The sequence below is a fragment of the Mustela putorius genome, unplaced genomic scaffold (assembly GCF_011764305.1).
Source record: "Mustela putorius furo isolate JIRA1106 unplaced genomic scaffold, ASM1176430v1.1 tig00003937_pilon_pilon_pilon, whole genome shotgun sequence".
NCBI classification, from domain to species: domain Eukaryota; kingdom Metazoa; phylum Chordata; class Mammalia; order Carnivora; family Mustelidae; genus Mustela; species Mustela putorius.
In genome coordinates, this window is record NW_025422082.1 from 4,004,734 (window position 1) to 4,022,651 (window position 17,918).

General features: G+C 46.7%; 1 protein-coding gene across 5 annotated transcripts in view; it reads left to right on the forward strand.

Annotated features, from left to right (window-relative positions):
• The window catches only part of SLC25A37 (solute carrier family 25 member 37), a 35,737-nt gene extending 29,434 nt beyond the window's left edge, over positions 1–6,303 (forward strand). For 2 of the 5 annotated variants that reach the window (XM_004763256.3, XM_045069472.1), the window contains exons 2-4: positions 929–1,157; positions 3,181–3,237; positions 5,087–6,303. In XM_004763256.3, coding sequence (XP_004763313.1) covers positions 929–1,157; positions 3,181–3,237; positions 5,087–5,607 — 807 coding nt within the window. In that variant the 3' untranslated portion in view covers positions 5,608–6,303. Of the gene's footprint in view, positions 1–928; positions 1,158–1,194; positions 1,775–3,180; positions 3,238–5,086 lie in introns of those variants that run through there. The other 3 variants (XM_045069473.1, XM_045069474.1, XM_045069475.1) reach the window with 3 other exon arrangements.
• The last annotated feature ends 11,615 nt before the right edge of the window (positions 6,304–17,918 follow it).

Consider the following 17,918-nt stretch of genomic DNA (forward strand, 5'->3'; position numbering starts at 1 on the left):
ATCAGGGTTCTCCAGCGACACCAAACCAGGAGACAGAGAGAGACAGAAAGAGTTAATCTGTTTCACTCAGTCTAATTTAATGATTTAAGTGTTAATCTCCTCTATGAAAATACCTCCATAGCAACATTTAGACTAGTGCTTGGCTGTAGTTGGAGCCATTGTGGGGACCATGGTCTTGCTACGTTGACACACAGATTAACTGTATACCCACTTAAGAGCCTTGGTCATCGGATAGGGTAACAGAGATGGGGAAAGCCGGGCTTCTGCCTCAAGGAGACAAGGGTGCACACAGGAGGAGATTAGGAACAGGACTATTTATTTGTAAGTGCTAATTTCTAAAGACAAAATATAAAATGCATTTAGAGGAGCTGTGGGCTGAGGTCTGGAGGACCCCTGGGAGATTCCTGGTGGCGGCTGAACAGGCATGGAGGTCTTCGATGAGTGAGGACATAGACTTTAGGACCAGAGGGGCAACCACAGGATAAGAACACTCCCCATGAGTTCATGAAGGGTTTCACATACCGTGTTTCATGCGACGTTTGTGACCATCCTGTTTTTTTTAATGGGGGGAGGGTGGTGGTCCCATGGTCCAGAGAGGTTAAGGGATTCCTCAGGGGTCACACAGCTTGACGGTGATAGGGTCCATCTTCCTGTTTCATATCCTGCCCCCAACCTTCTTCCCTCCTGCCGGCCATAATGGAATCCTTGCGAACAAAGGTGCTTACTTGGTGGGGGGTGGGGGAAGGGCGGTGGGCGGCAGGGAGCGTACTCCAGGAAGGAGGGAATCAGTGTTTTCCTCACTGAGGAATCCCGTGAAAATGAAAATAGACAGTTGGCTCTTACTGTCTCCCTGGGTTGTGTGTGTGTGTTTATCCTCTTTACCATCCGTGTTAACTTCCACCTTTTTTATTTCCTTGCCTTCCCCCAGACACGAATGCAGAGTTTGAATCCAGATCCCAAAGCGCAGTACACGAGTGTCTACGGAGCCCTCAAGAAAATCATTCGGACTGAAGGCTTCTGGAGGCCCCTGCGAGGCCTCAACGTGATGATGCTGGGCGCAGGGCCGGCCCACGCCTTGTATTTTGCCTGCTATGAAAACATGAAAAGGACTTTAAATGCCGTTTTCCACCACCAAGGAAACAGCCACCTAGCCAACGGTATTTTGAAAGCGTTTGTCTGGAGTTAGAGAGCTCTCTCCTTCAACAGACCCTTCCCCAGGGTTCTCCTCCCTGTGACCCAGCAGCCTGACGCCTCATCTCCGCTGCGCTTGCTTACGAATAAAGAACTCTCGAGTCGTGTGTGCACACACACCCAAACACACGCGCACGCGCACACACACGTGCACACACACATGCGCTTTTTCTCTTCCCCTCCTTCGCTTTCTAAAGCCTGGGGGAAGTCGGTGACAGAGGTGTTTCAGTTTACATTGTTGCGTGGGTTTTTTCATTTTTTTTTTTAAGACATTGAAAAGCAATTAATAATCAGATCTAGGAAAAAAAACAAAACCCTGAATAGAAACAAAACTTTACAATGCTGGATTCAAAAAAAAAATTATCTGGACAGCTTCTCTGAGACTATTTAAAAACTGGTTCAACAGGTCTCTGCAACGTCAAGATCTAACTAAGCTTTAAAAGGTCAAGAAGTTTTATGGCTGACAAAGGATTTGCTGCAGCACAGGCCATCTTTCCCACCTTAAGCCTCTGGGAAAATGGGGATTTCACCCCCATTCTCTTCTGTTGGTCTCGATTGCATCTGTCTGCGAGCAAGGGCTGGAGTAGTTTTCCTTTGTTGTTTTGAGGGGAAGTGGCGGGGAGGGGGCTTGGGTTGGGCGGCGGCGGGAGGGCGGGTGGGCAGGCAGGCGGCCGGCAGGTGAACGGCTCCTACGTCTGGCTCAGCGGGTTCAGCGGTGGCTCTTTCTTTGCCTTCTCCTGTGGGTTTTGCTTTTGATGGTTTTTGTGTCACATGGAATAAGGTGTCCTTACTTTAACAAAACTCATTTTTCAACACCGAAGACATAGAGTGACCGGCAGCAGCTTCCCCCCCACCCCCGCCCCTTTCTTTTTTGCTACTAAGAGAGAACCCAAAAGCATCCCTTCCATCAGCAAACCTTGGCTGGTTTGCAGACATTTCTTCTGCTTTAAAAAAAAAAAATGGGCCCCTGGTTGCATTTTTCAAGACAGTCCCTAAGGATCACACTCTGATGCTGTTCCCCGAGTCCATGGCCTTGGGGTTTGCCTCTTGGTGAAACTGCCGTATGTAATGGTTTAGTCCCTTGGAGTCACTGACGCCCTTGGAGGTGGTTGGATGGAACACAGTTCTGCCCAGTGCTGTTCCTGTTTTGCCACGATTTTTATGCTCTGGTTGCATTTTGTTTGACCTTTCTGGTGGTAATCGTGATTGTGTGCAGAAGGGGAGGGAGGGGGCTTTATCCGCATTTCTGAAGCGTTATCCTGGGTTGCTCATTCCTCCCAGCTTCTGGTGCTAATTTTACTTGCTGGGCAGTGTCACCTGCCCAGGGAGGGAAACCAAACCCTAAAACAAAATTCCAGGTCTGAATTAGCCTTTAGAAGTTCCTGGTTCTTGAGGCCAGGCCAGATGAGAGCCTCAGGATGGGGTCTGCCATCTCCGAGACAGGTCATTGATTTGCAAACCAACCCTGGAAATCTGCCCTATGCAGAGCTTCCTGAGGTCTGCTTCTCCTGCCTGTGTTCTTGAAAATGCCTGGATTTTATTAAGGATATTTCTTTTTAAATTTCTTTTCTTTTTCTCCCCTTGGCTATATATATAATATCCTCCCCTTTGTTTGCCCCAGCTCCAGAGCAGAGTAAGTTGGTTTGTAGACAAAGGTAAAGGACAGGAGAGAATGGAAATCTGGACAGTTTTCCACTGGGAAAAGCCACGAAGTGTAGTTTCTGGGTATCCTCGGCCATCGGCAGGTCTAACCTTTCCCAGCATTGACTTCACATCCGCAGGATGAAAATGTGGCCAGTGGTGCCGTTTTCCTCCCAACAACTCAACCATCACCTTCCGTTTTGAAGAGTCCATGCTCACCTGGGAGCAGCTGGGCATAGATTTGGCTTCTCAGAAATCTCTGTGCAGGGCTCTGTCTGATTTTAAGTTCCAGGAACTTCCTCAGAACACCCGGTCGCAGAGGGTAATTTTCTGGAGTTTGTTTTGCAGGGATAGCTGGAAGTATGGCCACTCTGCTCCACGATGCGGTAATGAATCCAGCAGAAGGTAATGCTTCATGGTCCCCAGGGAATGGCAGGAGGGGATGGGCGAAGGGGCCGGAAAAATGGTGGTGGGGGGAGGCAGAAGGTCGAGGAAGGGGACTTCCGGCCCCCAGTCAGAATAAGCAGAATTCTTTACCATGTTAGCGAAGGCCTCGAAAAGGGGCTGAGCATTGGAGCCTATGGTGCTCCTGTTCTCTTGGACAGAGAGGGGGGCTGTGATCTCTGGGCCAGCAGCAGCGTCAGCGTCTCCTGGGACCATGTTAGGAATGCTAATTCAAGTCCCACCCCAGACCTGCTAAATTGGAGTCTCTGGGGGTAGAGACAGGGAGTCTGTCTTAACGAGCTCCCTTAGCTAGTCCTTGGCACTCCTGTAAAACCTGTGTGTACGTGTACGTGTGTGTACAGGCACGTACACACACACACACACATATGCACAGGCCCTTGTCATCTTTTATCAATCCTAGACAAATTTAGGGGGAAGCTATCAAAAGCCATTCACTAGGGCTTGGGTTCAATTGGCTTTTTTAAAAATCTGAAATTAGCATGGACCATCTCGAACATACGCAGATACAGAGAGAGGAGGGTTAGGAATGCCTCACTCTACTTGTGCTTTAACCTTGGGCCATCTTGGCTTAGCCAGCTCCTCCCACATTATCTTTTTTTATTATTATTTGGAATTTGGGAAGCACTGGAAAACAGTTGTCAGCCATGCAGATGTGAGTCCTTAACCAACCCAGGTCTGCAAAGCAAGGAGCTCGGGGGCCTGGTCCCGGGTGTCCGCCCAGCTGGGTTATTCTCGGTGTGACATGTAGGACCCTCTCAACATTTCTCCCCATCTGAAAAATGGTCCCTTGCCAGAAGGGAAAATCGGAGGTAAAATGTCAGCATTTCAAGTCTGGGGTTACAAGTTTGTCTGGTTTTGTCTTTTGCTGCGAACATTTCTTACTTGTGCTCAGCTGCCTCCCATTCCCTAGCAGACAGGGGATCTGCTCTGACCTGCAGGGGTCTGATGGGCCAGACTGGGAGAGGTGGGCTTTGTGTTTGTGTGGAAGGCAGTGCATTCAGGAACCTGGTCGGTGACCAGTTAATTACCCCATGTCAAGCCGGCAAGAGTTTTGCTCTTTTTCAGAGAGAAACAAGTGAAGTTCAGCTCCCTCTCTTCTCTTTGACATATTGATTTAAAGACTTCATTTCTCTAAAGGCAAGCACACTGCATGTGTTCACTTGGCAGTGCGTGGGGGCTATGAGGACTCAAGCCTGAGGCCCTCCCATTGCCTCATAGCCTTTGAACCCGCAGTTCTGCTTTTTAAGCCAGGGTCTTCATTGGAGTTTATCCCTGAATTTAGGCTCACATAATTCCCGTATATCTTCTAAGAGTGCTGTGACATACAGAAGCTAACAGCCCTGTGTACCATCCACATACAGGGAACAAAATGCGGGACCCACGAGCAGCTGGGAGAGCAAAGAGACCAGGGGAGGGGAGCGAGGGGCGGGAGGGCGGGATTGAGTTTGGCCGCAGGTGTGATGCTGAAAGCCTCCCGGATCTGGGGGATCAGATCCTCGAATCTAGTCTGCCTGGTTTGGGGATTCCCCCCCACCACCTTATGTGGGCTGCAGGCAGGAGAAGCCGAGCACAGATCCTGGGGTCACCTCTGTAAACGGGAGAGCTTGGAGCGGGCTCAGGTTCCTCGGGCTGGGGCCACGCGCCTGCTTGTTCTCTGGGACCTGTGTTGCTAGTGTGTCTAAACTTGCTTGTTTCTCTTTATGGCTTGGCCGCCCTGTTTTACTCCGACCCCGGGGTGGCGCCAAACCCAATCTACTACCCACCTGCCTGCCGGCGGCCCTGACCGCAGTGGTGAAGCAGCGCCTACAGATGTACGACTCGCCGCACCGGTCCGCCCTCCGCTGCGTCTGGACAGTTTGGAGGACCGAGGGCTTGGGGGCCTTCTACCGGAGCTACACCACGCAGCTGACCATGAACATTCCTTTCCAGTCCATCCACTTTATCACCTACGAGTTCCTGCAGGAGCAGGTCAACCCCCACCGGGGCTACAACCCACAGTCCCATATCATCTCGGGCGGGCTGGCCGGGGCCCTGGCCGCCGCCGCCACCACGCCCCTGGACGTCTGTAAGACCCTCCTCAACACTCAGGAGAACATGGCTCTCAACCTGGCCAACATCAGCGGCCGGCTGTCGGGCATGGCCAATGCCTTCAGGATGGTGTACCAGCTCAATGGCCTCCCTGGCTACTTCAAAGGCATGCAGGCCCGCATCATCTACCAGATGCCCTCCACTGCCATTTCCTGGTCCGTCTACGAGTTCTTCAAGTACTTTCTCACCAAGCACAAGCTGGAGAGTCGAACTCCATACTAAAGGAACAGGCGTGGGCAGTGATTCCAGAATCTTTTATTTGTCAAAGGCTTTGCCTGCCTGCTTCCATTCCCTTGTCCTCACACCAAGGTCATTTTGGGTGTTGGCAGGGTGGGCCCTCTGCTCCCTGACGCCTGAGAGAGCAGGGGGAGTGAGGGGGAGGCGATGGGACAGCCGCTTACCAGAAGGCCGTCCGCAGAGGTGGTAGGTGGGGAAAGACTTCAGATGGGGAACAAGGGGTGGCTTTTGCTCTCCCTCCCCTGACAGGAATGTAGCTTTTCCACCTCCCTGTAGCCGTTGCCTGCCCTAAGATCGCAGCTCACACGGGAGGGGAGAAAAATATGCAGCGACTGAAAACATTAAAGAAAAAAAGAATTCTGTATATAAAAGTTCTAGTACACAAACAGTACAAACTAGATGGATAATGTTTATCCTTTATTTTTCTATGTAGAAGTTTTTGGGGTGTGTGTGTGTGTGTGTGTGTGCGCGCACGCGTGTGCACGCGCGTGCATATAAATAAGTGGTACAGCTGGGAATATCAAGCTGTTTTAAAAAAAAAAAAAAAGAGGGCTGATTTCTTCTGTTGGGTTAAGTGAAAAGGCACCAAAGTGATAAATTGCTGAATGTGGCCTAAAATTGTGTGGAGCCCCCAGATGGAAGTTTCACTTGAATGTAAAATAATAAAGTTTATATTTTGAATTTCTCTTTTTGTGGGGGGTGGGGAGGTATGTTGCAAACAAAATCAAAATAATGATATATTACTCTCAGCTACTTTTTTTTCTCCTTCTATTCAATTAATCACCTGCGTGTGCCTTTTCCTCCTGTCTTTCCTGAAAATTCCAGGGCCAAAAATCCGGCTCTAGGGCATTTTCTCTTGCCGTAGGCACAGATGCTGTCCCACCTAATGGTGGCAGGATCGGTCACATTGGAGGACAGTGGCCCCCAGCAGGACTGGGAGGACTAGCCTCACTCCTGCTGACACTTCCGCGCTGTGAGTGGTGTGATGTCTGCCTCCCTGGGCCAGCACTTAGCTCTTGAAATGCCAAGGTTTTATGACTTGTTGGGCAGGCAGTTGGGATAAGGCCTCCCTAGGACTTCTGCTTCGACCTTTAACTCTGGCACCCCAGCTGTTGTGTGTGTGTGTGTACTAAATCTGTTTCCCTGTGCGGTTTCAGGGATTTTTTTAAAAACAGCAAGTATGCGTCTGACGTGTCCATCCCTCTGCCCACCATTAGTTCACAGGGCACGAAGCCTCTCACCTCGCAGGGACAGAGGCCAGGCCCTCTGACCAAGCCCAGCTGCTGAAGTGAGACCCAGACCCACGTGTCCGAGTCAGGGCACCTCTCCAGAGCTATCTTCAGCCTCACTTGTCTGCATCAGCTGAGAACTCGAGGCCTAACTGCCTTGTTTTCTGAAAAGGTGCATCTGAGCCAGACGATCACTAAGAAAACCTTGTTTTCCCTGGCCATGTCCTTTGATTGACCGCCAGGCATCTCCAAGGGAAGCCTAAATGGCTTCACGGTTTCCTTCTGGAGCTCTTTAAAAAGGAGAAGGAAGAACATGTATATTCAATCTCGTGGGCCTGGCCTTGATCTTTAGCTTTTGCCCTTTGCCCCTGACCTGCCCCATGGTCAATGTAGCGCCCCTGACTGAGGCTCAGACCCACGGTCCTTTGGAGGAGCCAAGAACTCCAGGTGGCAGTGGGACAGTTTTCATCTTGAGACCCTGCATGCTGCCTTCAGGAGTCATTTTGAGGTCAGAGACAGAAGGATGCCCAATCAAGCAGCTCCCACGTGTGCTCCACAAGCAGGACCTTGCTCCTGGGCTGGGAGGGCTGCGCTGCTGGTTTCCTTTGGAGTTAACTACTCCCTGCCCGCTGCCAGTTGGAAACCAGGTGCAGCAAGCTTCTGTCCCACGTGGGGGTGCAAAATGCCAGTGGAAACCGTGGTGGTCTGGGAAGTCCTTACATCCCCTACTCAAATATTCTGTCCATTACTGTTAGATTCTGCAAAAGGAAGAAAACTAGAGAGAATTCTGGAATAGTTACCCAGCCACCCTTTCTCGTCCTCTTAAAATGTGCCACTCTGAGGCGCCTGTGTGGCTCAGGGGGTTAAAGCCTCTGCTTTCAGCTCAGGTCATGATCCCAGGGTCCTGGGATCGAGCCCCGTATTGGACTCTCTGCTCAGTGGGGAGCCTGCTTCCTCCACTCACTCTCTGCCTACTTGTGATCTCTGTCTGTCAAATGAATAAATAAAATCTTAAAAAAAAAAAAAGTGCCACTCTGCTGCTACAAAGTATTCTTTCTTACAGGATTTTGTTTTCGATGGTATTCAGAAAACAAACTTAACTTCTCTGGGAAAACTCTGGGTAAGGGACGCAAGAAGGAGAGGCAGGAAGGCGGTGTAAGACTCTGTGGACTGAGCTGGAAGGTCTGCCCGTGGCTTTCCTCACTGTGTGGATAGGATTGGTTGGGAAATGGGGTGACACCCCCTGTCCTGCCTTCCCCACTGGACCTTTATGAGGCTGGATGAGCTGTGTATCCAACAGGGTTTTGGAAGTGGTGAAGCACTAAACTAATGTAAGTGGTCTCAATGTTTTGAGAATTGATTTTCCCCCTTGATCTGTGCTCCTCTGTGCAGGCTATAGTCCATTTGTCAATGGGGACTTTGACATTGAGAAGTAACTGAATAAGCAAATGTTCTTACCACCCCCAGTGATGACCAGCTTGACATAATCATGGCACGTGCTTGGTCTTCTGTATATTTGGGGTGACCTCTGCAGTCAGGCATGCCTCTCGAGTGTAGAGCGTGTGCACACAGGCAGGAACTCTTATGCCCAGACCAAGATGGGAGATGGAGTCCCTTGTAGGTCAGAGTTTCATTTTAGCATAAAAAAATGGATTTTTCTCAGATGTGATACAGCTTCAATCCTCAACTCCTTTTTTCTTAACTTTGGGTTGAATCTAGCTATTGACTGGCCTATAGTCCTTCCGTGTTTGTGTTCTATTTCTGGTTTTTTTTTTTTTTAATTTTTTATGATGTCTTATTCTAAGCGCCGTCCTCCAAAGTCCCCCTAAAGCAGCATCTCTAACACATTGTTACACCCATAAGGTCTTATTTAACTTTATATTTAAAGATGGATTTTGTCTGTTAAATGCAAATGTGCCGCTGCTTCCTGCCTGTAAGACGCGCAGTGTCTTTCAGGGTGAGCGTGTGTTTCCTAGGTGCCTGGAGCAAATCACATGGTAGCTGCCTCCAGTTGTTACCGGCTCTTTGGAACAGGAACAAGTGTGTGTTTATGTGCGGGGTATTTCAGATATGCTGCTCTAGTCATGACACTGGAGCTAGAGAAAATAAAGCCTTTATCTTTGAAGCGTTGTGGGCTCTGTGGCGGGAATATTGAAAAAAGGAGAAGAGTGGATGGAGAGAAGGAGCCTGATTTGGGGGTGCTGGTGCCTCATCCAGCCTTGCTCATGAAGAACCAGGTCCAGGGCTGTGGTAGAAAGTGCCAGGTCAGCTCTCTTAGAGATGGGAGCAGATCATCATGTCGGGCAACCAGGACGGTCACGTTATCATGCCCCAGGTGAGGGCCGAGGGCCACCTCTAGCTTTGCTCTCCAGAGAAGGAAGGTGGCAGTTTCTCCTCTTAGTGTAAGAGTGTGAGCGTGACAGGCTGCGAGTGTATGGTGTGAGCAGCCCTGGTACCTGGCACATGCCTGTTACACACACACACACACACACACACACACACATATCATCTATGCAGAGGTTCAATCAGGGTCCTTCATGGAAGGCCCAAGAGTGAACAGAATCCTCACACAGTTCCCAGATAACTAAGCCTTTTCTGGAGGTAGGAGAGGGGTGGAGGGAAGAAGGTCTCAGACCCCTTTGAAAAACCAGGGACAAGTCTTGACGCTTCACACAGCTTGGAGGTCGTTGAACCTGCTGGCAGCATCGCCACAGAAAGCTTCAGCGAGGTTGGAGAGTCAGACTTGAGACCCGGTCTGAGAACTAGCCACCAGCAAGGGTGCGGGAAATGGGTAGAGGGATGAGAGAACACGGAAGGCTTGAGGTAAACTCACAGCTACGTCATTTTACCAAAGGCCAACCCCGTGCTTTGCAAAGCTGACCTGTGGCTTGTGGCTGCTCCCACTGCTCGGGGGGGGGGGGGGGGTGGTGGTGGTGGCAGGTACGGGAGGGCGTGACTGCAGTGCCTATATAGCCATTTGGCAGACGATTGTCATTTCCCTGCCCCTCAGGCTGGAGGGCATCCCATAAGCAGAGCACTGTGCCTGGTGTGGGGGTTGGGGAGGGGAAAGAGAGCCAGGTATAAGCTGCGGTTCCCGCCCTGTCTCCTGTCTGGCCTTAACCCACTAGGGGAATACAAGAGAGGTCTAGGAGGGGTGGCTGGGTGGCTCAGTCGTTAAGCGTCTGCCTTTGGCTCAGGTCATGTTCCTTGGGGTCTTGGGATCGAGTCCCACACAGCAGGGAGCCTGCTTCTCCCTCTCCCACTCCTTCTGCTTGTGTTCTCTCTCTCAGTGGGTCTCTCTCTGTCAAATAAATCTTAAAAAAAAAAAAAAAGGGGGGGGGCATGGAAGTAAAATGGTGACTGTTATAATGCCATCAGACCAAACTCTGTGACCATGACTGACGTGGCCCCCTTATTCCCATCTCCGCCCCCAGCCGCAGTGCACTGGAGCCGGCCTGCGCCCCGCTCCCTGAAGCAGACTGGGTGCATTTCTTCCCGGCTCTGTGTTTGGGACTGTCCCATGGCTAGCTAAAAATCAATGGTCGGAATCTTCACAGCACAGAAACAGACAAGGGCTGCAAGCCAGGACTCTGACTTACCAGCTTTTCAGTCCACCCCTGTGGACACACAGCTCTGTGGTTGGTACGCAGCAGGTGTTTGGAACACGTGCGCTGAGAGAAGGGCTTGAAAGAAGCTTCAACCTGTGCCTCTTCAAATGAGTGCTGGCCCTCCCAGTTCCTCCTGGGGCAGGGGCCATCTTCATCACTGACGACCCTCTCCGGCATACCACGCTCCTGAGATGCCAGCCCTAGGAGAGCTACGAAGGGCAGGGGCTCCCTTTCCTGTGGGGCCCAGCTCTTCTTTTAGTCTGAATTCCCCAAGACTCCAATCCTCCCCGCAAGGGTGGCCTTAAGGAACAAACATCTCAGAGAAGAATGTAACAAGCCCAGAGCTGTGCAAGAGGAAACCCCACCACGGGGAGGGACTGCAACTGGGCTAGTACAGCTCATGGGGGAATAAAAGCATTGTCTTTAGTCTAAGGCAGAACACAGGGGTGCGCCTAGGAGTAAGGAGTGCAACCAGAGAGAAGAGCTCGGTTTGCAGCCTTCTGAGCATTGTAGGAGGTGCCCTAGTGGTAAGCAGCAAATCAGAGTTTGATTGCCACCAGGAGGCGTGTGACCTTTACTTTAGTCATAGGTAGTAGGGAGCCATCAAGGGTCTTGGAGCAGAGGACACTGGGAGCTCGGCTTTAGGAAGCATCATCTGGCCAGAGTGGATCAGATGGAGTGGAGAAGGAATACCAAGGAGTCAGGAGATGGTTGCTTTGGTGTCCCGGTGAAACTGCCCAGAAGTGGGATAATGAGGGGGCTGGAAGGGTGACAGAACAGAAGGCGTGCAGCAGATGAAAGTGTAAAAGTGGCACCAACAGGGATTGTGGGGTTCATGAGTGTAGGACAAGGTGAGAGCAGGGGTGGTGTCAAGGGAGAGACCTGGCTGGAAGGAACAACAGCTGGTGGCAGAGAAAGAACCTTGTCTCTACATCCACCCATCTCTTCTATCCCGGATTCTCCTTGGGCATGCACACCACCAGAACTTTGAGCTTTTGGTGAAGAGCTGCCTTCTTGGCTCCCCTCTTTTGGCTTCCATTTTCCTGCCCTCCTCCAGGTTGCCTACCTCGACTACCATCCCTGGCTGCCCCCAACCAGCTTCAGTTTCTTTCTGGCTCCCCTAGGGATGGCTGCCTTTGGACTTCCCGTCTCTACACCTACTTCTTGTGCTGGTCGGCCTTCACAGCTTCAGTTGTCCTCTCTGGAAAGATGGTTCCCAGATGTGGGATAGAGCATCCCGACTTCTCTCCTGAGCTCCAGATCCAAATGTCCAGGTGCCTGCTGGAGATCCCCCCAGATCTTAGTAACACTTGTCCCCTAGTCCCAAGAGACTCCTGCCCCCTGCTTACCTTGCTACTCCCTTGCTCAAAACCTTCAAGGCCTCTTCATTGCCCATTTAATTTAATAGCCTCTCCTCATAGGCCAGTGCCCAATTTAGCTTCCTGTGTGAAGGAATAAAGAGAAATAGGTTAGCAGTGCTGTCTTCTTTCCAGTTCTTTAAAAAATTTATTTTATTTTATTTAAATTAAATTAACATACAATGTATTATTACTTTCAGAGATCGAGTTCAGTAATTCATCAATTGATAGAACCCTCAGTTCTCTTTATGTCAGGTGTCCTCCTTAATGCTTATCACCCAGTTACCCCAGACCCTTACCCTCTCCCCTCCACAACCCTCAGTTTGTTCCTTACAGTTAAGGCTCTCTTATGTTTGTCTCCCTCTCTGATTTTGTCTTGTTTTATTTTTCCTTCCCTTCCCCTATGATCCTCTGTCTTGTTTCTTAAATTTCACATATGAGTGAAATCTTTCTCTGATTGACTTATTTCATTTAGCATAATGCCCTCTAGTTCCATCCACATCATTGAAAATGGTAAGATTTCATGTTTTTGATGACCGAGAAATATTCCATTGTATATATACACCACCTTTTCTCCATCCAGTCATCTGTCAATGGACATCTGGGCTCTTTCCATTAGTTTGGCTATCCAGATCTTTGTTCCCACTGGAATGTCCTCGTCCCTCTCCTGCTTCTGCCCCACCACCCCTCTCTGCCCATCAAAATCCCATTTTTTTTTTTTAAAGATTGTATTTATTTATTTATTTATTTGAGAGAGAGAGAAAACACATGCACAAGCAGGGGGAGGGGCAGAGAGAGAGAGGGAGAAGCAGGCTCCCCACCGAGCAGGGAGCCTGATGTGGGGCTCCATGCCAGGACCCTGGGATCATGGCCTGAACCGAAGGCAGTTGCTTAACTGACTGAGCTACCCAGGCACTCCCAAAGTCCCATCTGTAAGGTGCCCTGAAGGTGGCATATACTATTCCATTGCAAAGTTCTTCCCGACTCTCATATCACATGTGGTCTCTCTCTCTCCTCATCAGTCCCTGGTCTAGAGCCACTGGAGCCTACCTCAGTTTTCATTTTGATGCCATCTGTCCAGGATCTGTGCCCCATGAGAACAGAAACTGCTGTTCATTCACTCTTTCTTCGCAGTCCCCCATCCACCCACCTAACAGTTCCCTTGTTCTGCATAAGAGCAATAATCCTTGTTAATTGTATTTTGCAAACTTCTGAAGTCCCATTGAGTTTGGAATGCCTGTGGGATACCCGAGGGGGAGAGATCTAACCAGAAGGAATCAAAGTTGGTGCTGGAGCAAAGCTGGAACTAGGGCTCAGGATTTGACCATTAACTGAAGGGGTGTGATGGCACAAGCTGTGCTCGCAGATGAGAGCCCCAGGAGACAACAGGAACCTTGTGGACTGCTCATATTTAATAATGAAAGAAATAGGAACTGGGAGACACTGGAGTGGTCGGAAAACCATGAAAGTTGCCAAGAGCTGAGGCTTTTCTGAAGGAGGAGGCATCATCTGTTTGACCTGCTTATGCATAGTGGAAAAACAAATAAGCCATTTTTTAAATTCCCAGATTTTTCTCCTTGCTCTTGTCCTCTTTGTCCCTGGCTTGTTTCCCACCCCACCCCTGATTTTTGTCTTTTCTAGGTCCCTTCTAAATCCCCCCTTTGCCACGTTTAGCTGCTTTCCCTTCCAGCACCATTATTACTATGTTGGAGGTAATATTCCCATAGCCTCCTAAGGTGATAATTAGAAAAGTACTCGGAAATGGATTGTTCCAGGATTGTTCGTGAAAGTCAAAAGCTGGAAACGAACTGGAGATCTATCCAGAAGTAAAGGATTTGTAGAATATCCCGGCTATCCCAGTAGTTTAGTGGGAAGGGAAGAAATTCCATGAGGGGTCTTCTGCTGAATACCATATTTAAAATTTAGAATCTCCTTTACATTTATACAATTTGAGAATACTTCCAAACTTACTTCTCTAGCCTTGCCTCCTGAAAATAATATTATTTGGGGGAACATGCAAGCTTTCTTTGGTGAATGTGTGGCTACGAGAGGACACTTTAGAATTCCAGTTTTCTGTTGATACGGACTCATTAGGAAGCTCTTTGCTTATGTTATTTACCCACGGTAGCCATGATCTTTCATTTTCTACTGTAGCTGGGGCACCTGGGGAGAACCACTGGAGCTCCGGTGGGAGGACAGTATGCCATCTTAAGAGGGACAGCTCAACCCATGGTCACTGTTACCCGAAACTCCTCTGTGGGAAAAAACTTACAGCTCCAGATGATACTGGCAATGTTTTTGTCTTTGACCCATGGCCATTGGAGCTTGTCCTTGCTTTGGAGTCCTCGTGAATTTCTGTGGCTGTGAAGGACTCACGGACGACAGCTCTGACTAAAAAGCAGAACCCAAAGGAAGCTTCATGAAGTCCAGAGCGACAGAAGGAGGCATGGTGCATGTCTGGGTTCCACATTAGTGTCACACGGGCCCTTGTGGTGGCCGCCTTTAAGGAAGAGGGAGCTTAAAAGGAAGAAATGAAGAGTGGTAATGGGAACATTTGCTCTCATCGGGTTGTGGACTTGTGGAAGTAGATTCTGGCTTTCTGCTGAATGATGAGAACATCCTCTTGGTGGATGCCTTAGGCTTGACAGATGACAAATACATATTCCAAGACTCATATTTTGAGCATAGTGCAACCACGTGAGTGAAATATTTCAGTAGCTTTCTCCCTTTCCCTAATTGTATCTGTGTAAGGTCTGGAGTAAGACAATGCACAAACTTCAATGAAAAACCTATAGAACCCTTTTTCTGGAGCACTGCACTTCATGAGGTTAATGGGTAAGTACTTTCAATAACTAGAGTCCTAGGTAAAAACAACAACAACAACAACAACAACAAAAAAAACACAAATAAACAAGTACTAGAAGATTCAAGGCAATGTCCAAATTTCACCTGCCTTGGGTCCAAGACTGAAAAAAACATTGGTCTAGAAGCTGGGTCTTACCCAAGTGTTAACAGTTTCCTTTGGTTCTTGCCTGATTCTCTAGCATTTCCAGTGATCTTATTCATGGTTCAGTTTATGTCCACAATAGTGAAAAGACTATTTTTTCTTCATTGTGTTTCTTTGCTCTTTGTCGAAGATCAGTTGACTGTATTTACGTGGGTCTATTTCTGGGCTCTCTACTCCATTCCATTGATCTATTTGTCTATTCTTTCATCAATACCACACCGTCCTGTTTACTATAGCTTTATAGTAAATCTTGAGGTCAAGTAGTGTCAGTTATTTGACTTTGTTCTTTCCTCTCCTTCAATATTGAATTGGCTATTCTGGGTTTTTGCCTCTCCATATAAACTTCAGAATAAGTTTGTTGATATCACAAAATAACCTCTTGGGATTTTGACTGAAATTGTGTTGAATCTATAGATCAAGTTTAAGAGCTTGCATCTTGACAGCATTGAATCACCCTATCCACGCACATAGAATATCCTTCCATTTATTCAGTTCTTCTCTGATATCTTTCATCAGAGTTTTGCAGTTTTCCTCATATAGATCTTGTACATATTTTATTAGATTTAGACCCAAGTATTTCATTTTTGGAATTGTTAGTGTAAATGATACCGTATTTTGAATTTCAAATTCCACTTGTTCATTGTTGGTAATATAAGAAGGCGATTGGCTTTTGTATGCTATCCATATATCCTGAAAACTTGCTATCACTTATTAGTTCCAGGAATTTAAAAAAATAAATTCTTTCAAATTTTTTGCAAAGACAATTATGTTATCTGTGAAGGGAGACAGTTTTATTCCTTCTTTCCCCAGCAGTGTAGTTTTTAAGTAGTTTTAAATAGTTTTTATTTATTTTTCTTGTTTTATTGCATTAGCTAGAACTACCAACACAATGTTGAAAAAGAGTGGTGGTAGGGGATATCTTTGCCTTGATCCTTACCTCACTGGGAAAGCTTCAAATTTCTCACCATTAATTATGATGTTAGTCATAGGTTTTTTGTAGATACTCTTTATCAAGTGGAGGAAATTCCCCTCTATTCTTTGTTTACTGAAAGTTTTTATTATGAATAGGTACTGGATTTTGTCAAGTGGTTTTTCTGCATCTATGGATGTAATCATGATTTTTCTTCTTTAGCCTGATGATGTGATGCATTATGTTAATTGATTTTCAAATGTTGACCAGCTTTGCATACATGGGATAAATCCCAACTTGTCATGGTTTATAATTCTTTTATAAATTGTTGAATTTTATTTGCTTATCTTTTGTTGAGGATTTTGTATCTATGTTCATGAGAGACATTAGTCTGTAGTTTTCCTTTTCTTGTGATATCTTTGTCTGGTTTTAGTATTAGGGTAACACTGGCCTTACAGAATGAATTAGGGAGAATTCCCTCAGCTTCTATCTTCTAGGAGAGATTATATAGAACAGGTATAATTTCTCCCCAAGTATTTGATAGAATTCATCAGTAAACCCATCTGGATCTGGTGTCTTCTGCTTTGGAAGGTTATTAATTATTGATTTAATTTCTTTGATAGATATAGGCCTATTTGAATTGTCTATTTCTTCTTGTGTGAGTTTTGGCAGATTGTGTTTTTCAAGGAAGTGGCCTATTTTATCTAGCTTATCAAATCTATGGACATTAGTTTCTCATAGTAATGCTTTGTTGTTCTCTTAATATCCATGGGATCTGTAGTGATGTCCCATCCTTCATTTGTAATATTAGTAATTTATATCCTCTCTGTTTTTTCTTAGCCTGGTTGGAGACTTAACAATTTCAAAAAAAACACTAGCCTTTTAGTTTGATTTTTATCTCTCAATTTGTTCTCAATTTTATCAAATTTTGCTCTAATGTTTATTATTTATTTTCTTTTGTTTACTTTGGATTTAATTTCCTTTTACTTTTCTACTTTCCTAAGGTAGAAACTTTAATGATTGATTTCAGATTTTTCTTCATTTATAATAGATGCATTCAGTGCTATAAATTTCCCTCTAAACACTTCTTTTGATGGATCCCATTAAGGATCTCTTTTAACTCCATCTCACAAATTTTGGTTAATTATTTTAGTTTTAATTTTCATATAGTTCAAAATATTTAAAAATTTCTCTTGGATTTCTTCTTTGGCCCATATGTTATTTAGAAGTGTGTGTCTAACCTCCAAGTCTTTCCCAGCTATCTTTCTGTCATTGATTTCTAGTGTAACTCCACTGTCGTCTAAAAGCAGACATTGTATGATTTCTATTCTTAAAATTCTGTGTACTTTATGGTCCAGAATTTGTTCTACATTGAGTAAATGTTCTATGTGAACTTGAGAAGAATGTGTATTCTATTGTTGTTGGATGAAATAGTCTATAGATGTCCATTATATCCAGTTGATTGATGGTGCTGTTGAGTTCAACTATGTCCTTACCGATTTTCTCCTTACTGGATCTATTTCTTTCTTTCTTTTTTAAAAGATTCTATTTATTTATTTATTTGACAGAGAGAGATCACAAGTAGGCAGAGAGAGAGAGAGGAGGTAGCAGGATCCCTGCCGAGCAGAGAGCCCCCTGAGGGACTCAATCCCAGGACCCTGAGATCATGACCCAAGGCAAAGGCAGAGGCTTAACCAAATGAGTTACCCAGGCGCCCCCCGCTGGATCTAGGGGCATTGAAGTCTTCAACTATAATAGGGGATTTATCTATCTGTCCTTGCAGTGTATCAGTTTCTGCCTTATGTATTTTGATGTCCTGTTTTTAGGTACATATACATTAGAGATTCTTTTCTCTTCTTGAAAACTGATCCCTTAATCATTATGTAATGCCTCTCTTTATGCCTGAAAACTTTCTTTGTTCTGAAGTCCTGTCTGAGATTAATATAGCTACTTCTTTAGTCCTTTGATTAACTTTGCATGGAATATTTTCTCCATCCATTTACTTTTTTAAAAAGATTTTATTTGTTTATTTGACACAGAGAGAGAGAGAATGCATGCATGCACAAGCAGGGGGAGTGGGAGAAGCAAGACAGAGGGAGAGGGAGAAGCAAGCTCAATGCAGGGTTTGATCTCAGAACCCTGGGAACATGACCTAAGCTGAAGGCTTAAACAACTGAGCCACCC